Consider the following 26863-nt stretch of genomic DNA (forward strand, 5'->3'; position numbering starts at 1 on the left):
GCAAACTCCATAAAAATAAAATCTCAGTACTTTTAAAAAGTGGAAATACCCTGAGTTCCTCACCTACTTCAGTCCTGCGGAGATAGGAACAGTAGTACATTTTTAATTAACTTGGCTTTGATCACCATGACTTAGTGCACGTTAGGTGATTCAGGAAATCAAGTACATTACCTGAAGACCCTAGGGAATACCCAAAACCTTTGGATAATTAGGAGTACTTGTGGCACCTTAAAGACTAACAAATTATTTTAGCATGAGCTTTCGTGAGCTGCAGCTCATGCTAAAATAATTTGTTAGTCTTTAAGGTGCCACAAGTACTCCTGTTCTTTTTGTGGATAATTAGGCTTACTAGTGCTACAGAGTCTGAAACAGTGTGCTCAGGGCCTCCTACCGTACCACCAAACATCAAAGTCTACAGAACTGACCCCACAATTATAGACTTCTGGTTGGGCTCCTGCAGGCTGTCCTTTATCTTTATCTGCCTAAGCTCATAAAAATGCATGGATTGGAACAGCTGGCTCAGCAGGAATAAGGTATTTTAACTTGAATGCCTTAGCCCTATTTTATCGTACTAAGATGTCTGGCCTGGGAAAAGCCAGGGGACAGGCTTTCTGCACCCAAACCTCACTCATCTGAAAGGTTGTCAGGTGGCATGACCCTGGTTTCAGGTAACAGTAAAAATATGTTCCACTTGTGCGTTTTAAGATAAACAAGGTTGTGCTGCATTTTGTTAGCTAAACATTTCCAAGCTTATAAGATGTGGAGAGGGTGCCTGGAGTAAACTAATTAGTTCTGTGGCAGACAGCTACATTTACACTACATACAATGTGGAGTACACAGGGAATGAGGGGAAGGCACTATAAAAATGTCTCATTAGGATGAATTTATACACTCTTTTATAATAGTGGGTTTCCAAGGTACAGTTCGGATGCAAAGTTGTCGCTGTTAGGCTCTGCAGTCCTCTAACCTGATACTCTCACTACTGATAACATCTGAATGCAAACAAGTACAGTCAGTGCAACATATACCTTACAAAGCAGTAATTCCTTTTTACTTGTACATTTAGTTTTCCAATTCATTGCCATCTGTTTGAAATGAAACCCTACAAAAGCAAACTACCTGAACTTTGCACACCACTGGAACAAGTTATGGTATTGCTCGTACATTGGGCCTGTGAACCTTGAAAGTGTCCCTCTAATGTCAGGTTCTTCAGACAGGTGTTTCCATACATTTAGAACAGTACTGGATAACAAAGCATTATTAATCCTTTCGGCATACGTAACTAATAAATGATCCTCATTTTACAGATTAAAAGAAAAACAAAGCACAGTGACTTGTTGGAGATCACACAGCAACTCAGTGCAGATCCAAGAATCCTGAGTCCCAGTCCTCTGCTCCAGCCATTAGACCGCAGTTATATAACTAAGAGGTAAATGAAGCAAAGACATACCGAGACCAATCAGTGTGCCAATTTTTCACATACCTCCTGGCTTGTTTTCTGGCCTGCCTTCATGTAGAAAATGAAAACTGTATCAAAAGGACGACAAGGCAGTAGATCCAAGTAACCAAGGTCATCAAAAAACCCAGGGAGAGCAGAGTCAAGTGCGATCAGATGAGGAGGTAGACGGCTGTTAGCAGTTTCCTACCAAGCAAAGAAAGAGGTTCAATTTATTAACTATTAAAGAACATTACCGGTGAAAAGGGATTTTTTTTGATGGTTTCACCATGATCCATTTTAAAATACAATGAACAAAACAAATGCAATTTTTTTCTAAATAAGATCAAAACCATAACTTAATCTTTAACACGATATAAACGCGACACCACAAAAGCCTTGATTTGTATGGTTTCGCAAAGAAGCCTGTACTATTTGATGTCACAGTGTCTCTGGTTCATTGAAGAAATTCTAGAAGTACCAAGAGATTTCACTGAGTGGAAACAACAGAAATAATTTTGAACTTTTTAATATTAATGCTTTCCCCCACACCCAGGCTAGTGAGGACTTGCAGCACACTAACACTGTGCTGAACTCCACATGGACTTTGTTTTGTAGATCACCACTAAGTACTTCTTGGGATTATTATTTCTGCAACAGCTCAATCCTCTGTTTGTTGACAGTCTGTACATAGCTAGAAACAAACTCCACGGTGAGATATAGAGAGCCCAAAAGCAGTGTTTCCCTCTGAAAATTGGATTATCTGTACTAACTCATAAAATGACAATTTGTACATTTAGCTAGTGTTTCCATTACATGGATCCAAAAGTGCTTTATGTAGCAACTTACAAGCTATATATGTATGGATAACTGGATCTGTTTAACAGAATACTGTAATCCTACATAATGACAGGTTTCAGAGTAGCAGCCGTGTTAGTCTGTATCCGCAAAAAAAACAGGAGTACTTGTGGCACCTTAAAGACTAACAAATTTATTTTAGCATGAGCTTTCGTGAGCTAAAGCTCACTTCATCCGAAGAAGTGAGCTTTAGCTCACGAAAGCTCATGCTAAAATAAATTTGTTAGTCTTTAAGGTGCCACAAGTACTCCTGTAATCCTACAGAAATGTTTAGGGCTGAAAGCAACTATGGCATCCAACTGAAATTGCAGGAAGAATTTCAAGTACACAATATGTAATTATCCCAATTTAGGTACCTTTTGTAAAGCCAGCTTAGAGCTCTTCAGTCAAAGCTTGAAGCATTAGACCTCTGGCTTCCAGAACTCCTGAGAAGTTCTGGGTTCATTTCCCTATATCTGAGCAGACCACAGCTATCGTAACAGTGAGTAGCTCTAGCAGTATATTTACACAAGAGAAAACTCCATTAGCAAAGCTGCTAAATGACACTGTTCTGTCCTACAGGATATTGGGGTGTTTGAAGCCATTTGTACAATATGAAGGGAGATATCAAGTCACCTTCAGTGCCTCTAGGGACAGAAATCCAAAGTGTGACAGGAAGAGGCGGGCTGTCTGGAATTCCTGGGCAGGAGGCGGGGGCTTACACTCAGTGATTGGGTCAGGGAAACTCTTCTTGCGCCACTCCTCTTCACTCTGCTGATCTATAGAAGTCTCGTAAGTGATCTGTTGGGCCATACCATTCCTCAGCTTTTCATGCCGCTCTTCCAGCTGAAACACATTATTTCACAGATATGGAATACTGATTCCAGTAACATCTCTTTCCCAGCATTTCAAAGCACCTCCCTAGCTAGTTCACAGAGCAACAAACCATAAGCTTGAACAGTTCCTGGAACATTCCCCCATGTTTATGGGAGCACTGAGTACTGAGGTCCCACAGATGTGGAGGAGGGTCAGTGGATGTGACTTGAAACCCCCCAATCAATATCATATTTCTTTAGGACAACTGTGACAAATGATCTAACCAGTGTCAACTCCAATATTGGTCCTTCAAAGGAGCTGGAAGAATGCCACATTTACAAGAGCTCTCACAAGACAGAAGAAGAGGTGCTAGCCTCTTTCCCTGGAGCAGCAGCAAGAAACAAGTCACTGCTTCAGGTCATCATAGTGTGTCAGGATTGGGGCAAAACATATTGTGTGGGGCTCCCCAATTGGCCAATAATAGGTAGGGTCATATCACAGGTCCTACTATCATCCCTGGATAGTTCCTAGACTTCACTAACCTGCAATGAGTTTGTCACCTCGTTAACGGAAGTTGGTAACGTTCTACTGCAGGGGTCGGCAACCTGTGGCACGTGGCTCACCAGGGTAAGCCCCCTGGCAAGCCGGGCCAGTTTGTTTACCTGCCACGTCGGCAGGTTCAGCCAATTGCGGCTCTCACTAGCCGTGGTTCGCCGTCCCACACCAATGGGGGCGGCGGGAACCCGTGGCCAGCACATCCCTCAGCCCGTGCTGCTTCCCACAGCCCCCATTGGCCTGGGACAGCAAATCACGGCCAATGGGAGCTGCGATCGGCCGAACCTGCCGACGTGGCAGGTAAGCAAACTGGCCTGGCCCGCCAGGGGGCTTACCCTGGCGAGCCGCGTGCCACAGGTTGCTGACCCCTGTTCTACTGCAATACCCTTTACAACAGGAAAGCTTTACAGTTAAGTGCCCCGTACAGGGTGTAATTTACCAAGTGGACTCGGAAGCTGACAGGCAAAGAACAAAGGAAATCAAAGACTAAAACCTCTTACTTCCTCATTAACAATTTCATGCAAGTCTGGAATGCTCAGGTCAGCTTTCACAAAGGGGATCTTGTCCACCTCCTCAGGAAAGGGCCGGTGTTTTACACTGTATTTGAGTCCAACATCATTTTTAGGAGCTGGTCGAGGTTCTGGTAAAAACATCTGTTACGATGAAGGGAACAATTTTATGTCCAATTTAAATGCTTTGTCCTGTAGTGCAATACATTTATATTATAGAAATAATTTTCTTTAGGTGTATCACAATATCACAGCTTCATAACCATAGGTAACAATAGGTTTTATTTATTAAGAAAGCATTCAGAAAACTAAATATTATTCACTTGTAAGAATTGATTACAAGTTTTAAAGCAAAATTTGATATTCAGTCCTACTCATTATGGTTCTGCTCATGGTACCTATGAACCGTGGTTTTCAACACAGTCTCTCTGCCATCAATCCCATTCGATTACATGGAAGTTGCAAGCCTTTCTGGGGTTACTTTAGTTTTAGGTTAAAGCAATTCTAATAATGTTTAAAGAGAGCTGAAGATTATTTCTGGTAGTCTCCACCTAGGCCCTACTGAATATGTGACTAGATGAGGGAAGGGTGCTGCATGTCAGGCTGATGAGCCTAGGGCTGCATAGGAGCGATACTGCAGGTCAGGATGAACTCACTGGCTGAGGTATGCAAGCAGCTTGCATACTGCTTGTAATTACTGTATTTTGCTCTCAGCAGTACAATCAGTTCCTCATGACCATCAGAGTTATTCAAACCCCAAAGTCTGAGTGGGAACACCACCACATAAGCCATGGGGGATAAGTGTCTTTGGGGTTGCCACGTTACTAGCTTGCTTTTTTATTTATTTATTTTAAAATTAGAGGTATAAAATGCTAAAAAGTAAGAAGTGCTGTATCCTTGCTACACTCCCACTGACACCAACAAGTATTTCACATGCCAAGAGAGAACCTTCCCATAGTCTCTATCAAACCTCACTATCTTGCCATTCCATTAAGTGTCTCAACTGTGTGACACATCTGCTTAAGTGCCAGGGTAGCTTTAAAAGCATCACAAGGATTATATGCTTCCCCAAAGCTTGCTTAGCCATCGGGGCAGCTCCAGGCACCAGCGCACCAAGTGCGCGCCGGGGGCGGTCTGCCGGTCACCGTGAGGGTGGCAGTCAGGCTGCCTTTGGCGGCATGCCTGCAGGAGGTCCGCCAGTCCCGCGTGTACTTGCCACCGAAGCCGCAGGACCGGTGGACCTCCCACAGGCATGCCGCCGAAAGCCGCCTGACTGCCATGCTTGGGGCGGCAAAACACAGAGCCGCCCCTGTTAGCCCTGGGCAGACTGCTAAGAGCAATTTAAGTTTTGCTTGGGTTTCCTATAGTTTTAGATTTGTGTAAGTGACCTAAATATAAAAGGGACAGCTGAGTCTGACAGCCCTGAATTTCAACCACAGTCTGAGTGTCCTTGTTTCACTGTAATAAATCCATTTCCAGTCATCCCAAAAAGCCAGAGAAATGTTTGTCAAAACCATAACGCTGGAAAATGTTCACAAGAGCCAAGAGTCCCAGAAGCCATGGCATCACCTCCACTCAAACAATTAATGCCTGAACACTGAAGGACAGACACAGTCCCACCACATGACACTTTCCAAACAATGCAGGGACTGTTTCCCTTACACACACACAAACAATATGGAAGTAAGTAGCATTTTTGTTCAACACTCACACTGTAGTATTATAACAAATTTGTAAAGTGCACCAGAGATGTGTCTCATTACCCACAATTAAGGGCACTGTGACTCAGCCATACATACAGTAACCAATTCTGTGGGTTATCTTGCAATTTTAGTGAAATTTCTGCTGAGCATCTGTAAGTTACAGATTTCCCACTGGGCTCTGATAGAGACCTTTTGATTTGCTTTAGCTCCTCTTGGCAAAAGGCAAAGTTGCTGGGCCCACGCAAGTCTTCCAGACACCCCACGGATCAGAACCGTGACAGAAGGGAAAGAGTCATCTGCAGAGTGCACAGATAAAACATACTTTAATATATTATGTAATAATTTGCCAATTGCATTAAACACCTAAGTGATCAGCACAGACGGAAATGTATTCATACCCATAAAAGTGTCAATATACTATATCACCATGTAAACTTGTGTGATTTTCAGGGTAACTCCTCCCATCTGACCCATAAGACAGATCCCTGAAGGGTAGCAAAAATAAAGGATGATCTTTGTTGCAACATGGAAATACTGTTCTGCTGGGCTCTCTGAAGATTTCAAGTGGACTTCTACCCTTGTGCCAGATCACCTTGGTTTGATTGCAAGAAGTGGTCAATTTCATTACAACTCAGCTAACAGACTAATTTCTGCATGCAGAAGTAAGGCCAGTAGATCAAAAAAAATCTGCCTGTTTAGATGTACAGCAAGTGGATTCATGGAGGGATAAGTATGTTTGTACATTTATTTTACTGTATAGGCCCTGATACAACATCATCAGCATCGGAGAATATAACATGGATTTGGACCAGTCCTTGGAGGATTTTAATGCCAGTGATATTTGACAATTTAGGACAAAACGTTATTCTGAGAGAGAAGAACTGCTCCCTTCAGAGAGTGTGTACACTATTCCAAGAAAGTCAAGGAGTGTTATTGTAAACTTGTTGGATTGGACAGATATGGGTGTGGGTGTTTATCAGTGTCCAAACGGAACAAAAATTATCTGCTAGAATTTAAAATTAGTGATGGTCAGTGAAGTTCCAGGAGTGCTATGGGCACTTTGGGCCACAACCTGGTAACTGGATCCATGTTTCTTTTTGGCTGGGAAAGATGACAGGCCCACTGTGGTGGATACTGTCAGTGTCCATCTGAGGATAGGGTGCCAGCCACTCTCACTGAGGCATGGGTGAGGCCCCTACTCAAGTCATCCTTGATACTGATGACCTTGTAATTATAGGCTAGTATCACATTTCCCATTTTGGAGAAAGATTACAGAGATTCCGAGTCTTCAGATTTCCTTGATCCTGGTCAGTCCCACATATGGGAATGAACCAGTGTCATTGGTCAATGGCCTTCTGGCTATGGACAAGGACCAAGTGCCCATGCAAACTGTTAGATCTGTCTGACGTGTCTATCTACGATATTTGCCAGAGAGGATGGAATCTTAAGTGGCCCCCTTTGTATATAGAAGGCCCAAAGAGTGATTTGGGGCTAGTGTTTGTCCATCTCTAGGACATGCTTGCGCAGGATATTGCAGAGCTCTTACACTAATTCCCTTCTTGTTCAAAGTGCACATGAAACTGCTAGGAGAGTTAGTAAGGAGCAGGGGTTATGGCACATATAATACCCTGTTGCACATCTCCTTTACAGCTAATCCCACTGGTGCAGTGGAATGGCTCACTCAGTGTCTGCTAGAGACTGGAGCGCAATTGAAGTTAAGCCCCTACAGATGAAAAGCAATGACACAATACAGCTGCTGGGAGTCAGTCCCCACTGAAATATTTAATAGCAACTGAGCCTTAAACTGAGCAAATCAATACCACACACAGCAGTTGCTGGTTAAACACCAATCCATATAGTCTGACATACACTTTAAACATTCACCCTTTTATGGAGTGGAACGTGTGACTTTTTAAAATGTACTGAAGTGTTACTGGTTTTATTCCTTCAGCTGTATTTACAGAGCAGTCAGCTAAAAGCATGTGATCTCACAGGTTAGTGCACATTTATTTGGAGAATTTGGCAGGGTTTATATTAATTGTAACTACAGTGACACTTTGTTGATCTTATTGCATGAATCTCTATAATTACATGCCAGGTTTCACACTTCAATGGAACACCCTGTAGAACAGGTTTCCAGTGTGTGAAAGGCAAAAGAACTGCCTAACTAAAACATTTTGCAGATATGCTACAAAGAATGGTAATCTACTGAACCAAGAGGACACAAAATGTTTAACTTACTTTGCTCATTCCCTAAAGGCTGCTCCAACATTGCCAGGATGACACTATTATCAAGGACAAAGTAGCGGAAGCTGTGTTTGTTAATGGTAGGTAGACGGGAGTATTTAATTAAGGTGGTTTCATTCACCAGGCTGCAAGGAGAAGCAGGGCCACTGGGTGAAGGAAATGCTCCAAGTAACTGCATAATACTGCAAATAAGAGAAGAATTCAGTCAACAACACATCCTAAAAAGATGCATCTTGATCCCATCTGAGATGGGAACTTTTAGACATGTTGTTCCTTTGCATCCTGACATAGGAATTTGACAACTGATCAAACCAATGATCCACATAATCCAGGTCCCATCTCAAACAGGGACCAATAATTGAAGGCTTCAGAGGATAGTGCAAGAAACCTCATGAGGAACAAATAACCTGCCCATGTGGGAAGTTACTTCTTTAACACAAGACATAAGCAGTTTGGGAATGCTTTGAAGCATGAGCATTTCTACCCCTTTTTTATTTATTTTAACTTTTCATATACACATCTGTGAATATTCTTATTGTCCATTGAAGTGTTGAATTCCTAATCCCTTCTTGAATTCCAAGCACCTGTAGCAGCCATAGTAGGTGTGCTTGCTATCACTGCTTTAGTGTTACTTTGAACAGAAATTATCCAGCAGAGCTTTCATGAACCTAGACCCCTAATTTGAGGAGTGCAGCCTTTGAAGGCTTCAGATTGCAAACTCTTCAGGACAAGGACCAGGTCTTCGTATGTGGTTGTATAGCACCTAGCATAATGGAGCCCCCGACCAGATTGGGGTCCATGGGCACTACTGCGATAAAAATATTCAATAATAATTTGAAATTATGCATATTTTTTTAAAAACTATTTTCCCAGATATTATCTGTCTCCACCAATGCAACAGCACTATCTCAGGGTTTAATTTCCAAAGAAATTCCCTGGCTAAGAACAGTGAATGAGGGTATGATCATGTCTGGTGATGATACAACATCTAGACAGAGCTTTTTTAAAAGGCGTAATTTCTGGGGGAGAGATCAGGTAGGTGATTGCTGTTGATCACCTACTTGATCTCCTCCCTAGAAATTACGCCTTTAAAAAAAAAAAAGCTCTTACTTCTGGTCAGATCACCACCAGATATGAGCATATTTAATAGTTAAAACTCCCCCCCCATTAATAATACTTATTTACATAGATAAAGGGAAAGTGCCTGGACTACAACAGTACATGCATAAGTACTTTTATGCAATACTAAGTTCATCTGCAAGTTCTGGTGAATAGTTACATTTATCTTGGTAACTACATGGAATCATTTTATAGTTCACATTAAACTGTATGGCAATTTACTGCAAGTGGAACAAAGGAGAAGGCAGGTACCCCCTTTTGCAAGCCACTTGTAAAGTTAGCAAGTTACTATCCATCCCAAGTTACCCAGTCTACCACCCATCATATCCACCCATTAAAACAGTGTTCTTCTGAATGTTAATTTCCCCAGCAGCAATATCCTGCCAGGCAGCTGACATATTCTGATGAATGCCATACCATGTTAACGTAGCTTCAGCTGCATCCTTCACCCTCATTGACGCAGGATTTGGTTCTTTATCTCCTTTGTACTTGACCTCTTGTTCACTGTTTTTGGATTTACTTCCTGAGATGCCCAATTCCACAATCTCCAACACCTCTTTTAAACAGTCCTAAAGTGGGAAAGGGACAAATTGTTTAAAGCAAAACACTCCGATCTTGTCCTCCCTAAAGGATTTCATGAGACAATGGGGAGGGATTGCCCACTGGTTTGAGCACTGGCATGCTAAACCCAGGGTTGTGAGTTCAATACTTGAGCAGTCCACTTAGGGATCTGGGGAAAAAAAATCTGTCTGGGGATTGTCCTGCTTTGAGCAGGGGGTTGGACTAGAGGATCTCCTGGGGTCCCTTCCAACCTTGATATTCTATTATCACCATTATAGCCACCCCAAGCACACCAAAAAATCTGTTATCTACAGCAAGGCACTCCGATACCACGGAATATGCTCCAAGGAGAAAGTCTGGAATATACGCCTTAACACACTCTAAACCACCTTCACCCAACAAGGATACTTCAGAGAAGTAGAGCACATCATATAACGGGCCACCCAAATACCCCAAGAAAACCTGCTTAAATACAGAAAACTCCCATCAACTGTACACTCTTAAGTTGTCACTTACAACGCCACATTGGAAGCCATATGGGGTACAAACAACTACAACCCATATTCAATGAGGAACCCACCCTGAGAGAAATCTTTCCAGAGCCCCCACTTCTGGCCTTCAAACAATCCCCCAACCTCTCCAAGATCATCAACAGAAGTAAACTCCCCACAGACGAGGACATATTAACTCAAAGTGGCACCAGGCCCTGTGTCAAACAGATAGTTAAGGGTTAATGTCTCTTTTACCTGTAAAGGGTTAAGAAGCTCAGTAAACCTGGCTGACACCTGACCAGAGGACCAATGAGGGGACAAGATACTTTCAAATCTTGGTGGAGGGAAGTCTTGGTTTGTGCTCTTTTTTTGTTGTTGTTGTTCGTTCTCGGGACTGAGAGGGACGGGACATCAATCCAGGCTCTCCAAATCTTTCTGAATCAGTCTTTAATGGTTCAAACTTGTAGGTAGCCAGGCAAGGCGGATTAGTTTTAATTTTGTTTTTCTCAACTTGTAAATGCTTCTTTTGCTGGAAGGATTTTTACCTCTGTTTGCTATAACTTTGAACCTGAGGCTAGAGGGGATTTCCTCTGGGCTATATGAATCTAAGTAGCCTGTAAAGCATTTTCCATCCTGATTTTACAGAAATAATTTTTACCTTTTCTTTCTTTAATTAAAAGCTTTCTTTTTAAGAACCTGATTAATTATTTATTTTTCCTTGTTTTAAGCCCCAAGGGGATTGGGTCTGGACTCACCAGGGATAGGTGAGTTCAGATAATCGTTCATTTGTGCCATCTCTTTTTGTTTCATCTCCAGCTCTCTCCTGTGGGCAGCTTCTTCCCTGGCTGTTTCTGCATTAATTAGTTCCATCCGTCTCCTATGTTCGTTGTCTTTCTCTGTTGCTTCCAGCCTAGCCAGTTCTAGTTTGTTAGTTGCTCCACTGGTACTCATTTCCCTGCTTTCTTGTGCTGGCCACACCCCTCTGCAGTTCACTGAAACTGGGATGTATTCAGCTCAGGGTTGTTTGGTTAACAGAGACTTTCTAACTAGCTATACTCGAGAGGTAGAAAGAAAGAAAACAATTCAGCTTGTAAATTCCTCTTTGCTGTCTGTTTGCTCCCAGCTTGAAGCCTCTTCTTTAACAAAGACCCTTGTTAAAAAAAAATTAACACCTCTGCCCTCAGGCTGCTTTCCAAGCAGCTAGAGAGGGAAAAAAAAATCTCACTGGCTTTTGGTTCTTAAAAAAAAAAATCCCACACCGCTGCTCACCATGTCAAGGTTTCCTCCCCCACTCTGAACTTTAGGGTACAGATGTGGGGACCTGCATGGACCCTTCTAAACTTAATTCCTAGCTTAGATCTGGTAACACTGCCACTATCCAGAGATCAGTGTCTGGCACACTTTCTGTTTCCCCAAAACCTTCCCTGGGGAACACAGATCCAAACTCCTTGGATCTTAACACAAGGAGAAATTAACCATTCCCCCCACCCCCAGACTTTCCCCTCCCTGGGTTGCCTTGAGAGGCTTCACACAGATCCCAACTTCTTGGATCTTAAAACAAAGAGGAATTAGCCATCCCCCCTCCTTTTCCCCCCACCAATCCCTGGTGAGTTCAGACCCAATCCCCTTGGGTCTTAAAACAAGGAAAAATCAATCAGGTTCTTAAAAAGAAAGCTTTTAATTGAAGAAAGAAAAGAGAAGAGAAAGAAAGAAGAGAGAGCCAAAGAGGCTGACCACTGGAAGGCTTTGGAGCTCCAGAAAGAGGCCCTGGAATTAGAAAAGGCTAAGCAGGATGGAACAGCCAACCCTAACAACCCTTCTCCAAGTACTGTTACCCAACCCAGGAAATTCCCCACCTACAAGGCAGGTGATGATACTGAGGCCTTCTTAGAAAATTTTGAAAGGACCTGCCATGGGTACAGCATCTCTGCAGACCAGTACATGATAGAGCTGAGGCCACAGCTCAGTGGACCCTTAGCAGAGGTGGCGGCTGAAATGCCTAAGGCACAAATGAACGATTATAAACTTTTTCAAACCAAGGCCAGAATCAGAATGGAGCTAACCCCTAAGCATGCCCGTCGGCAGTTCAGAGCCCTAAGGTGGAAACCCGATGTGTCATTTACCCGACACGCCTACCACATTGAAAAGAATTGGGAGGCCTGGATATCAGGAACAAGTACTGAATCTCTGGAAGCTCTGTCCTTCCTAATGCAAATGGAGCAGTTCTTAGAGGGTGTTCCTGAGGAAATAGAAAGGTACATCCTAGATGGGAAACCCAAAACTGTAACCGAGGCGGGGGAGATTGGAGCCAGATGGGTGGAAGTGGCAGAAAAGAAAAAAACTACTAGCAAGGGGAGCGAATATCAGAGGGGGCAAACCGACAATAAACCCTATCACCGTGGGCAACCCAAGACCCCACCTACAACCCAAGGAAAGCCCCAGCCACCCTATTGTCCCACCTCACCAGTCTCCAGCAACCCACCTCGGCCCAGTGATGTTTTAAATGTAATGAACTGGGACATATAAAGGCCAACTGCCCCAAGAACCCCAACCGAGTACAGTTCATTACACCACCATTACACCAAAGATCTCCAGGCCCAGATGCCTCTCAAATACCCTCGGAGAGAAGGGAAACCTTGAGAGTGGGCGGAAAGAAGGTTATCGCGTGGAGAGACACCGGGGCACAAGTGTCAGTTATCCACCAATCCTTAGTGGACCCCAAATTCATCAACCCAAAGGCCCAAGTGACAATTCACCCATTCATGTCAAAATCTTTAAACTTGCCTACAGCTGAATTGCCTGTCCAGTACAAGGGCTGGTCAGGAAGGTGGACTTTTGCCATCTATGACAATTATTCCATCCCCATGCTACTGGGGGAAGACTTGGCCAACCATGTGAAGCTGGTCAAGAGGGTGGGAGTGCAGCCAGGCCAAGCAAGCTTCCACACCCATCCCTGTTCCTGAGCCGTCCACCCTTCTGTGTTACCAGAGACCCAGACAGAGGTGGTGGAACCGGATCCCCTGCCAACGACTGCAACAGCCATAGTACATCCAGTCCCAGAACCGGAACTGGAAGAGCAACCAGCACCAGAACCGTTGCCAGCACTGACGCCAGCACTCGCAAACCCATCTACCACTCCAACGCCAGAGGGCACCAGCGGGCCTGAACTGGCAGAAGCAGCAGACAACCCTACCCAAGAGGCTCAGCCAGAGCCTGAAATATCACCTAGCGCACCAGCGGAGAGCGGTTCACAGTCAACGGAAACAACCTCATCACCTACATCGCTTCCACAGGGACCAAGCCCAAGTCCACAGTCTAAGGAGGAACTGGTGTCTCTAGCCTCAAGGGAACAGTTCCAGGCTGAGCAGGAAGCAGATGACAGCCTTCAGAAAGCTTGGGTGGCGGCACGGAGCACCCCACCGCCTCTCAGCTCTTCTAACCGATCCCGGTTTGTTGTAGAACAAGGACTTTTATACAAGGAGACTCTTTCTGGTGGACACCAGGAAGACTGGCATCCTCAAAAACAGTTGGTAGTTCCAACTAAGTACCGGGTAAAGCTCTTAAGCTTAGCCCATGATCATCCCAGTGGCCATTTTGGGGTGAACAGAACCAAAGACAGATTGGGGAAGTCCTTCCACTGGGAGGGAATGGGCAAGGACGTTGCTAATTATGTCCGGTCTTGTGAGGTGTGCCAACGGGTGGGAAAGCCCCAAGACCAGGTCAAAGCCCCTCTCCAGCCGCTCCCCATAATTGAGGTCCCATTTCAGCGAGTAGCTGTGGATATTCTGGGTCCTTTCCCAAAAAAGACTCCCAGAGGAAAGCAGTACATACTGACTTTCATGGATTTTGCTACCCGATGGCCGGAAGCAGTAGCTCTAAGCAACACCAGGGCTAAAACTGTGTGCCAGACCTTAGCAGACATTTTTGCCAGGGTAGGTTGGCCCTCCGACATCCTCACAGATTCGGGAACTAATTTCCTGGCAGAGACCATGAAAAATCTGTGGGAAGCTCATGGGGTGAATCACTTGGTTGCCACCCCTTACCACCATCAAAGCAATGGCATGGTGGAAAGGTTTAACGGAACTTTGGGGGCCATGATACGTAAATTCGTAAATGAACACTCCAATGATTGGGATCTAGTGTTGCAGCAGTTGTTTTTTGCCTACAAGGCTGTACCACATCCCAGTTTAGGGTTTTCACCATTCGAACTTGTGTATGGCCACCAAGTTAAGGGGCCATTACAGTTGGTGAAGCAGCAATGGGAGGGGTTTACGCCTTCTCCAGGAACTAACATTCTGGACTTTGTAAGCAACCTACAGAGCACCCTCTGACACTCTTTAGCCCTTGCTAAAGAAAACCTAAAGGATGCTCAGGAAGAGCGAAAAGGCCTGGTATGATAAACATACCAGAGAGCGTTCCTTCAAAGTAGGGGACCAGGCTATGGTCTTGAAGGCGCAACAGGCCCATAAGATGGAAGCATCATGGGAAGGGCCATTCAAGGTCCAAGAGCGCCTGGGAGCTGTTAACTATCTCATAGCATTCCCCACCTCAACCCTAAAGTGTACCATGTTAATTCTCTCAAGCCCTTTTATTCCAGAGACTTAAAGGTTTGTCAGCTTACAGCCCAGGGAGGAGATGATGCTGAGTTGCCTGAAGGTGTCTACTACGAAGGAAAAAGTGACGGTGGTGTGGAAGAGGTGAATCTCTCCACAACTCTGGAACGTCTGCAGCGGCAACAGATCAAGGAGCTGTGCACTCGCTTTGCCCCCTTGTTCTCAGCCACCCCAGGACGGACTGAATGGGCATACCACGCCATTGACACAGGTAATGCTTACCCAATTAGAACCCCACCCTACCGGGTGTCTCCTCATGCCCAAGTTGCTATAGAACGGGAGATCCAAAACATGCTACAGATGGGTATAATCCGCCCCTCTACCAGTGCATGGGCATCTCCAGTGGTTCTAGTTCCCAAACCAGATGGGGAAATACGCTTTTGCGTGGACTACCGTAAGGTAAATGCTGTAACTCATCCCGACAACTATCCAATGCCGCACACCGATGAGCTATTGGAGAAATTGGGACGTGCCCAGTTTATCTCTACATTAGACTTAACCAAGGGGTACTGGCAAGTACTGCTAAATGAACCCACCAAAGAAAGGTCAGCCTTCATCACCCATGCAGGGGTGTATGAATTTAATGTGCTTCCCTTAGGGCTGCGAAATGCACCCGCCACCTTCCAAAGACTTGTAGATGGTCTCCTAGCAGGATTGGGAGAGTCTGCAGTTGCCTACCTCGATGATGTGGCCATTTTTTCTGATTCATGGGCAGAACACCTGGAACACTTGGAAAAAGTCTTCAAGCGCATCAAGCAGGCAGGACTAACTGTTAAGGCTAAAAAGTGTCAAATAGGCCAAAACAGAGTGACTTACCTTGGACACCAGGTGGGTCAAGGAACGATAACTCCCCTACAGGCCAAGGTGGATGCTATCCAAAAGGGGCCTGTTCCAAAGTCAAAGAAACAGGTCCAATCCTTCTTAGGCTTGGCCGGATATTACAGGCGATTTGTACTACACTATAGCCAAATCGCTGCCCCACTAACAGACCTGACCAGAAAGACACAGCCAAATGCAGTTAAGTGGACTGATGAGTGTCAGAAGGCCTTTACGCAGCTTAAGGCAACACTCATGTCTGACCCTGTGCTAAGGGCCCCAGACTTTGACAAACCATTCCTAGTAACCACAGATGCATCTGAGCGTGGTGTAGGAGCAGTTTTAATGCAGGAAGGACCGGATCAAAACTTCCATCCTGTCGCGTTTCTCAGCAAGAAACTGTCTGAGAGGGAAAGCCACTGGTCCATCAGTGAAAAAGAATGCTACGCCATTCTGTATGCCCTGGAAAAGCTATGCCCATACGTTTGGGGACAGCGCTTCCAGCTACAAACCGACCATGCTGCACTAAAGTGGCTTCATACTGCCAAGGGAAACAACAAAAAACTTCCTCGATGGAGTTTAGCTCTCCAAGATTTTGATTTCGAAATTCAATACATTTCAGGAGCTTCTAACAAAGTAGCTGATGCACTCTCCCGTGAAAGTTTCCCAGAATCAAATGGTTAAAAATTGTTCTTGAAATGTGGAAAATCTTGTAGTTTTACATAAATTAGTAGTATATGTAAAGGTGCATGTGTTTTATTAATCTGTTTATTCTAAAGTTCTAGGAAGAAATCACCGCCAGTGTGGTTCCACACTGTCTGAGATTTGGGGGGCGTGTCATAAACAGATGGTTAAGGGTTAATGTCTCTTTTACCTGTAAAGGGTTAAGAAGCTCAGTAAACCTGGCTGACACCTGACCAGAGGACCAATGAGGGGACAAGATACTTTCAAATCTTGGTGGAGGGAAGTCTTTGTGCTCTTTGTGTTGTTGTTGTTCGCTCTCGGGACTGAGAGGGACATCAACTCAGACTCTCCAAATCTTTCTAAATCAGTCTTTCATGGTCCAAACTTGTAAGTAGCCAGGCAAGGCGGATTAGTTTTAATTTTGTTTTTCTCAATTTGTAAATGCTTCTTTTGCTGGAAGGATTTTTACCTCTGTTTGCTGTAACTTTGAACCTGAGGCTAGAGGGGATTTCCTCTGGGCTATATGAATCTAAGTACCCTGTAAAGCATTTTCCATCCTGATTTTACAGAAATAATTTTTACCTTTTCTTTCTTTAATTAAGAGCTTTCTTTTTAAGAACCTGATTAATTTTTTTCCCCTTGTTTTAAGACCCAAGGGGATTGGGTCTGAATTCACCAGGGATTGGTGGGGGAGAAAGGAGGGGGAATGGTTAATTTCTCCTTGTGTTAAGATCCAAGGAGTTTGGATCTGTGTTCTCCAGGGAAGGTTTTGGGGAAACAGAAAGTGTGCCAGACACTGATCTCTGGATGGTGGCAGTGTTACCAGATCTAAACTAGGAATTAAGTTTAGAAGGGTCCATGCAGGTCCCCACATCTGTACCCTAAAGTTCAGAGTGGGGGAGGAAACCTTAACACCCTGCCAGAACAAGAGATGCAAAACCCGCAGACATATTTCCACTGCTACAATGATCAATACCTCCCACAACCCACCTTTCAAGATTCCTGGGTCCTACACATGCCTATCATAACATATGTTGGACCTCATCCAGTGCACTAAGTGCTCCAGAAACAACTATGTGGGTGAAACCAGAATCACTACACACTCAAATGAACTCACAGGAAAATAATAAAAGACAAAAGCACCCAATCACCTGTGGGCGAACACTATTCATGAAGCGCTCACTTGTGACAAAGTTTCTCCTCTACCTTGGTGGGTCCTGAGCTTATTGGTGGATTTGCTCACCTCAGAGATTCACCATGTGGGTCAGGAAACAGCCCAGAGACCTTCCCCTCTGGTAGAAGCCACAGTCCAGGCCAATTCCTTCTGTGTCTGATCAGGAGTTGTGAGGTTTGTGGGGAACCAGGGTCGACCTCTACCCTGGGTTCCAGCCCAGGGCCCTGTGGATTGCAGCTGTCTAGACTGCCTCCTGGTACAGCTGCGCGACAGCTACAACTCCCTGGGTTACTTCCCCCTGGCCTCCTCCCAACACCTTCTTTATCCTCACCACAGGACCTTTCTCCTGGTGTCTGATAATGCTTGTACTCCTCATTTCTCCAGCAATATGCCTTCTCACTCTCAGCTCCTAGTGCCTCTTGCTCCTGGCTCCTCACGCTACAAACTGAAGTGAGGTCCTTTTTAACTCAGGTGCCCTGAGTAGCCAGCCTGTCCTAATTGATTCTAGCAGTTTCTTCTTAATTGGCTCCAGGTGTCCTAATTAGCCTGCCTGCCTTAGTTGGTTCCAGCAAGTTCCTGCTTGTTCTGGAACTGCCCGTTACCTTACCCAGGGAAAAGGGATCTCCTTAATCTGGGACTAATATCTCTGCCTTCTAACACTCTCCTGTAGCCATCTGGCCTGATCCTATCACACACCATATATCTGACCTATCAGTCTTCATTCTCAAAACTGCACAAGAGTTTCAAAAGAGAAGTCTGGGAGCTTAAATCCGTAACTGTGCTAAATACTAAGAATCATGGTCTTAATACAGACACTAGATTGATGGCTTATTACAATAATCTGCAACCCACTACCCCCCCCCTTTTTGTCCTAGACTGCAGGGGTGTTAATGGATCACTTCACCTTGAATGATCCCTTAGAACATGTGCTAACTACTTATGCTAAACTATTTGTTCGACCTTGCATTTAAACTGTGACACGCCTTTCCTGGACCTAAAGAAGAGCTCTGTGTAGCTCAAAGATTTGTCTCTCTTATCAACAGAAGTTGGACCAATAAACAATATCATCTCACCCATCTTGGCAGGACCAAATACTGTCTAGACAGTAGAAAGACATGAGGGCAGGGGACTGGACTCGACCTCTCGAGGTCCCTTCCAGTCCTAGAATCTATGAATCTATGAATCATGTATTGTCAATTCAAATGAAGTTCTGCCATGTGAGTTTTGCTGATCAAGTACATTTTGAGGCTCTTGCCACTGCTAGAAGACTATCCCAACTGCACACATACATGGTAGAATGCAAAAACCTAAGCCCTCAAAAAAGCTTTGACGAATTTGTACAAAAACACATTATAGAGAAAAAGTCTCTTATAAAAATATTTAAGCAGACATGCATTAAATGCATTTCAGAGAGATTGTGTCATGCGTCTGATGTTTTAAGCAGAATACCAGTGTTGCAGCTCTTTTCCATAATTTCTACTATTTCTTCACAGTCAGCTTTTCTTCTTTAAAGTTTCTAGCCCTTGTACTTGCAAAGAACCTTCATAATGTAAAATGAAACCCTTAGCTTGCTCATTCAGCCTCAATGAAAAAGCTACAACTAAATAGCTAAGCAGCATCAAATCTATTGAGACACACAAGTTGTGAATTAGTGCATCCATAGCTGTGACTGAGAGAAGGGTTGCTGGTGACGAGGCCATTCTGCTGAACTTTCTTGAACTGCAGTCATGTCACATAAAAACCCAAAGAATGAAAACTTTTCTTTGTGAGCTGTTGCAAGGTAGGCTGTAGCTCCCAGTGTTGTTGTAGAAGGGTCAAACTTGAATATTCCAGGGGAGAAATATCGTTTGCAGTAGAACCTCAGAGTTATGAACACCTTGGGAATGGAGGTTGTTTGTAACTCTGAAATGTTTGTAACTATGAACAAAACATTATAGTTGGTTTTTCAAAAGTTTACAACTGAATGTTGACTTAATACAGCTTTGAAACTTTACTACATAGAAGAACAATGCTGCCTTGCCTTTATTTTTTTAGTAGTTTATGTTTAACACAATACTGTACTATATTTGCCTTTTTTATTGGGGGTGGGGGAGTTTCTGCTACTGCCTGATTGTCTACTTCTGGTTCCAAACAAAGTGTGCGGCTGACTGGTCAGTTTGTAACTCTGGTGTTCCTAACTCTGAGGTTCTACTGTATCTTGTAGAGGAAAGCCATGGAATTTACACATGGTTTACTAACACACATTGAATTCCCTTCTATCTGGGGAGCTATAGCAATTTTTCCCCCTTATAATCCAGGAAATTCCTGATGATACACTGGTCTGCACAAGATACTGCCAAGGAATAAGGTGCCAGGCCTCTAACAGACCTAAGATGGCTAGGTGACAAAGCTCTGCACTGCTGCCATCCCACGACAGTGGCCTCTAAAATATTTTTAAAGGAATTAAAGACCACCTCATGAATCCAGAATGAGCTGGATTATATGGAATGTAAAGTGATGATCTGAGTTAACTGCATATAGTCAATGTGTGATCAATGTTAAAAACCTTCAATGTGTGAAAGAACACACAAAATCCACTGAGACCATTCTGCCAAAGACATAACAGCTCAGCCCCCAATTCACTGGGGAAAGCCATTTGATAAAAATGAAAACCTTTTAGGACTCTGACCGCTAATGGTGTATAAGTGCTACTTCAAAATACAGATCTTCATATTGCTGCGTTGAGATTGTGGAGCATTGGCAGTGTGTGTATTTGTGCACACACCTAGGCTATAACTGTTTGTGGGTGCACATTAAATATTGGCCCAGAGTGTTCAAAATATGCAGATGCAGAGACAAACTGATTTAAAACAACAAAATATAAGGAGCACTGTCACCATAATGGGTGAGCTCCTCAGCTGAGGTAGGTCAGTACATCTCCACTGAAGTCAATAGAGTAATCTGCCCCTCGAAGAATGCCCTACACTTCTATTTAAGCCTACTCTTGCTAACCACCACCTAAGACCATGATTCTCAAACAAAACACTGTTTACAGAACATCGCTAAAGGTGACCAAAGGATTTTTTTTTTTTAACTCGGCGTATGTTCTTTTTTTGCTTCTTTATGATGAAGTGGTGTTTTTTTCCTCCTGCTTATTTTATCTCAGAAATTTTATGGAATGTCAACTCTGCTCTCCTTTCAGTTTTGCTGAAGAATTTGTTGTGGGTCTCAGAGCTTGTTTACTGTAAGCTCCCACACCTTAATTGAAGGTTTAAGGATGCTGGATCTTTAAGGAAGGCTTCCTTTAGCTAAAATGTTAGGCATGGAAGTTAAATGGGGGTTAACAGATAAAACAGAGTGAGATGAGATGGGTGAGGGAATATCTTTTATTGATATTACCTCATCCACACCTTGCCTCTCTAATACCCGGGGACCCACATGGCTACAATCACACTGCATAAAACAGTTTTAAGTAATCTGACTAAAAATCCCTTTCTCCTCTCAGTTATTTGACTTTCATTTCATGACTCATCACATCATCATTTCACTAGTTCTCAAGTTATCAATCTCCCAGCCTATGCAGATGAGAGTGAGCAATGAAGGATTGTGGAGCATTGGGGAATTAGCTAGAGCCCTCACTTTTTCATTTTTGGATACTTGTGAAGGTTGTTTTTAGGCACAGATTTTTGTAAAGAAAGTGAGTGAGTGGTTTGTGTGAGTTAGTTGGACTTCACCTAAACACAACTTCAACTTAACTCCCTGACAGAAAGTGAGTTTGAAAAGAATTTTCCTGTCTTTTCAATGAGTGCCAAAATTTTAAGTCGGTTTGTCAATAAGGTCTGACAGAGAGGAGTCCTGTTCAGACACATCTGTCTCCAAGTCTCCTCTCCATGCCCACCCCAGGTACCCTCTTCCCCCTTGTATATCTATGCCCTCTTACCCCCTGAATTTGCTTTCAACTTCCCACAGCCTCCACCCATTCTGAGACCAAGGAGCACAGCTCCATGACACCCCTTTAAGCCCCTACAATTCCAAATCTGTATTCCCCCAATCTAACCCCATTTTCATAAGTCCCTCAGGTGGTTCCACTTACCCCAATCCCCTATATTTTCCCCACCACCAATGCATTTCACCGTTCTCCTACCCCTCACCCCACTCTCCATGCCCTCTCACCTCTAGCAACACAACTTAGAGTCAGACAGAAGTTAGTTTATGTTTATAGGATTTCAAATTAACTGCATTTCTTTAACGCTAGAAATATACACATGAAAAGTACACAAGAACAGGTGGTTTAGATGTGCAAGCCTTCTAGCACAGAACAGCAAGAATTTAATTTACCCTACAAACTTCCCTCCATTAAACAGGAACAGCACAGATCCTCTCACCTTCTCATCCATCATGTCGGGATGTTCAGTGAGCCAGACACAGAGGCATTGAAATGCTGCAACGATCATGGAGTGAAGATCTCTAGAGTGGAGTGGAGCTGGACGGCTGCACTGGTACACAATGTAACTGCATACTGAACTGACAGCTCGCTTTCTGTCAGCTGAATCAACAATCACCTTCACCTAAGTAAAGCAAGCAGTGGAGACACTATCAGCTGAGAATTTCTTCAGGAACTCTTTCAGAAAAGAGAAAACCTGTTTTAGTGCTTCTAAATGCTAAGAAATACAAAACAGTTGAGCGCCGCTCTCTAATATACAGGAAAGCACTGTGAGTAAGACAGGTTTAATGTAATGCTGATGTGCAATGGAACACCAAAGTCACAGTGAAGAGATTGTGCACGAATCCTACCGCAGTATGTACTGGTTTACATCTAAAGAACTGAGGACACCAGCTGGTTTACTAGTGGACTTGCTGCAAGATGGATTTCTGCTTAGCTTCCTTATTTTGGAACTTACGGGTTGTCACCTCTCTCATGCAGGTAATTGGACCTATCCACTTGTCTGGGTTTTGGCATCACTAACCTCTGACAACTCTTTTGTGTGACTTCACTCCAAAATGGAACTTTCTGCTCTCAGCCTTCAGTTAATATCGCAGCTTTCTCGCAGGAAAAGAGGAAGTGAAAGGAAAGCAGTCTGTGGAGCAGATCCTTTCAGCAGTAATTACTTTGCTTCTTTCGCCAGGCCCCTCTCTGACTAATTAGTGGGAAACTCCCCAACATATAAATGGGAAGGAACTTCTGGCCTGGTAGGACAACCATAGAGCCAGAGTCCAAGATCTTGGAAGCTAGCGAACAGTACCACAAACTAGGGGGCAAAGGTTGGCCTGATACAGAGTTAAAGATGAAAAACTGTCCTCCTGTCTTCCCTCCTCCCAAATTGGATTGCTCTAGCCATACAGCTAACACTGATGCAATCAGCCCACTTGCATTTCCCTGCTCCCTATAATTTAGCCACACCTTAGAAACATCTCATGTAACAAGGCAGTCCCCGGTGCCTAGAAGAGGGAGCTACAATTCCTGGCCTCAGACAGTACTTTGCCTGCTAGTGTATACATCTACATCATGCCTATTTAGAAAAGCTGGACAAGCACAAGTCCATGGGGCCGGATGCACTGCATCCAAGGGTGCTAAAGGAGTTGGTGGATGTGATTGCAGAGCCATTGGCCATTATCTTTGAAAACTCATGGCAATTGGGGAGGTCCCAGATGACTGGAAAAAGGCTAATGTAGTGCCCATCTTTAAAAAAGGGAAGGAGGAGGATCCGGGGAACTACAGGCCAGTCAGCCTCACCTCAGTCCCTGGAAAACTCAAGAAGCAGGTCCTCAAGGAATCAATTCTGAAGCACTTGGAGAGGAAAGTGATCAGGAACAGTCAGCATGGATTCACCAAGGGCAAGTCATGCCTGACTAACTTAATTGCCTTCTATGATGAGATAACTCTATGATGGCTCTGTGAGTGAGGGGAAAGCAGTGGACATGTTATTCCTTGACTTTAGCAAAGCTTTTGATACGTATTCTTGCCAGCAAGTTAAAGAAGTATGGGCTGGATGAATGGACTATAAGGTGGATAGAAAGCTGGCTAGATCATCGGGCTCAACAGGTAGATCAATGCCTCCATGTCTAGATGGCAACTGGTATCAAGCGGAGTGCCCCAAGGGTTGGTCCTGGGGCCAGTTTTGTTTAGTATCTTCATTAATGATTGGGAGGATGGCGTGGACTGCACCCTCAGCAAGTTTGCAGATGACACTAAACTGGGAGGAGTGGTAGATACGCTGGAGGGTTGGGGTAGGATACAGAGGGACCTAGACAAATTAGAGGATTGGGCCAAAAGAAATATGATGAGGTTCAACAAGGACAAGTGCAGAGTCCTGCACTTAGGACGGAAGAATTTCATGCACTGCTACAGACTGGGGACCGAGTGGCTAGGCAGCAGTTCTGCAGAAAAGGACCTAGGGGTTACAGTGGATGAGAAGCTTGATATGAGTCAACAGTGTGCCCTTGTTGCTAAGAAGGCTAACGGCATTTTGGGCTGTATAAGCAGAGTCATTTCCAGCAGATCGAGGGATGTGATCATTCCCCTCTATTCGGCATTGGGGAGGCCTCATCTGGAGTGCTGTGTCCAGTTTTGGGCCCCACACTACAAGAAGGATGTGGAAAAATTGGGAAGAGTCCAGCGGAGGGCAACAAAAATGATTAGGGGGCTGGAGCATATGATTTATGAGGAGAGGCTGAGGGAACTGGGATTATTTAGTCTGCAGAAGAGAAGGATGAGGAGGGATTTGATAGCTGCTCTCAAGTACCTGAAAGGGGGTTCCAAAGAGGATGGCTCTAGACCAGGGATAGGCAATCTATGGCATGCGAGCTGATTTTCAGTGGCACTCACACTGCGTGGGTCCTGGCCACCGGTTCAGGAGGCTCTGCATTTTAATTTAATTTTAAATGAAGCTTCTTAAATATGTTAAAAACCTTATTTACTTTACATACAACAATAGTTTAGTTATATATTATAGACTTCTAGAAAGATCTTCTAAAAACGTTAAAATGTATTACTGGCACATGAAACCTTAAATTAGCATGAATAAATGAAGACTCGGCACACCACTTCTGAAAGGATGCTGACCCCTGATCTAGACTGTTCTCAGTGGTAGCAGATGACAGTACAAGGAGTAATGGTCTCAAGTTGCAGTGGGGGAGGTCTAGGTTGGATATTAGGAAAAACTTTTTCACTAGGAGGGTGGTGAAGCACTAGAATGGGTTACCTAGGAAGGTGTTAGAATCTCCTTTCTTGGAGGTTTTTAAGGTCAGGCTTGACAAAGCCCTGGGTGGGATGATTTAGTTGGGAATTGCTCCTGCTTTGAGCAGAGGGTTGGACTAGATGACCTCCTGAGGTCCCTTCCAACCATGATATTCTATGCCTCTGTTGGTGGGGGGGACAGCTCTGAGCCCAGAGACAGGCAGCCTTTCCTACATCCCAGAGCTGGATGTCACACAGTGGGGCTGCTGTTAGAGACTGTCACACCTTCAACTTGCGTGTCATTGAAAGTCCGGTGCCTCTCAATTCTCCAACTGTTCTTAAGGCTGGTCTCAGGCCAAATCATCTCCAGTGATTACAACAGACTTCCCAATGGCACTCTGATGGTTATTCCCATGTTGAATTTGGATTCTCACATCGGCTGGTATTTTTATTTATTTACTGAGTACCAAACAGTCTTAGTGATGTCCAAGACACAAGTTGGGGCAGATCCTAGCCAAAGAGCTTATGTCATTTATTATGCAAGGACTTAATTGATATTATGTACGTGGGGACGTCTGGATGGAGGTCACTAGCTGACTACAGAAGGCAACAGCGGCACCAGAACAGGAAGAAAAATGGCTGCTCTGCGGGAAGGAGACCTCAGGCAGTACATAGTGCTCCACCCTCACCCAGTCCATCAAGGTCAAGAACCAGTATGCTGTACTGGCAACAGGAGGAGATGATCAGACCTCATGGATGAGGAAGAGAAGCCATCTCCCCCAAGGCTGGGAGGCTCAGGGCCACCACCCCTAAGAGGAGACAGCATAGGGTGGGGGTGATGGCGATTCCCCCCACCCCCTTCGGAAGGGGATGGAAGCATCTATCTACCAACCTGACTTGCCATCCCAGGAAGTTGCTGCCTGCCTAGAGCCTGTATCCAAGACATTACAGAAAGATTGCCAAGGCTCATCTGTCTCTCTACTGCTCTCTTATTAGTGGGCACTAATAATAATGCCAGATGTAACCCTGAGCAGATCTGTAGTGACTACAGGGCTCTTGGAGCCAGGGTGAAGGAATCATGGGTGTATGTGATATTATCATCCATCCTCACAGTTAAGGGTAAGGGCCCAGGCAGGGGCAGATGCATTCTGGAGATGAACACGTGCCTGCACAGATAGCATTGACAGGAGAGCTTTGGCGTCTGTCAAGGTTCCTCCCCCACTCTGAACTTTAGGGTACAGCTGTGGGGACCTGCATAAACACCTCTAAGCTTAACTACCAGCTTAGATCTGGTCTCGCTGCCACCATCCAGATTTCTGAGTACCTGGAACATTCTCTTTCCCCTCAAAACCTTCCCCTCCCTGGGAGAGACTTCTTCACCAAGTTCCTGGTGAACACTGATCCCACCCCTTGGATCTTAACACAAGGAGAATTTAACCATCCCCCCTCCTTTCCCTCACCAATTCCTGGTGAGTCCAGATCCAAACCCCTTGGATCTTAAAACAAGGAAAAATCGATCAGGTTCTTAAAAAGAATGCTTTTAATTAAAGAAAGAAAGGTAAAAATCATCTCTGTAAAGTCAGGATGGAAAATAACTTTACAGAGAAACCCCCTCTAGACTTAGGTTCAAAATTACAGCAAACAGAGGTAAAATCCTCTCAGCAAAAAGGAACATTTACAAGTTGAGAAAACAAAAATTAAACTAACACGCCTTGCCTGGCTGTTACTTACAAGTTTGAAATATGAGAGACTGATTCAGAAAGATTTGGAGAGCCTGGATTGATGTCTGGTCCCATTTAGTCCCAAGAGCGAACTACCACCAAAAAAAAAAAAAAAAAAAAAAAGCACAAACAAAAGCCTTCCCCCTCACCAAGATTTGAAAGTATCTTGTCCCTTTATTGGTCCTTTGGGTCAGGTGTCAGCCACGTTTTCTGAGCTTTTTAACCCTTTACAGGTAAAAGGATTTTGGTGTTTCTGGCCATAGAATCATAGAGTATCAGGATTGGAAGGGACCTCAGGAGGTCATAGTTATGACAGCTTCCTTGACCATTAGATGAACATAATTTGTTGGGAAATAGTCAACATGGTTTTTGTAAAGGGAAATCATGCCTCACCAATCTACTAGAATTCTTTAAGGAGATCCAGTG

The 26863-nt window shown here is 44.2% G+C and overlaps 1 protein-coding gene across 3 annotated transcripts in view; it reads right to left on the bottom strand.

The window, feature by feature from the left end:
- RALGAPB (Ral GTPase activating protein non-catalytic subunit beta) overlaps positions 1–26863 on the bottom strand; it is a 145832-nt gene that overhangs the window by 37591 nt on the left and 81378 nt on the right. For all 3 annotated transcript variants that reach the window (XM_044985326.1, XM_044985327.1, XM_044985325.1), the window contains exons 17-23: positions 21925–22107; positions 9639–9790; positions 8097–8284; positions 6045–6151; positions 4144–4296; positions 2909–3118; positions 1484–1642 (exon numbers count right to left, since the gene is read on the bottom strand). In XM_044985326.1, coding sequence (XP_044841261.1) covers positions 1484–1642; positions 2909–3118; positions 4144–4296; positions 6045–6151; positions 8097–8284; positions 9639–9790; positions 21925–22107 — 1152 coding nt within the window. The remainder of the gene's footprint in view (positions 1–1483; positions 1643–2908; positions 3119–4143; positions 4297–6044; positions 6152–8096; positions 8285–9638; positions 9791–21924; positions 22108–26863) is intronic.

Source organism: Mauremys mutica, chromosome 13 (assembly GCF_020497125.1).
Source record: "Mauremys mutica isolate MM-2020 ecotype Southern chromosome 13, ASM2049712v1, whole genome shotgun sequence".
NCBI classification, from domain to species: Eukaryota; Metazoa; Chordata; order Testudines; family Geoemydidae; genus Mauremys; species Mauremys mutica.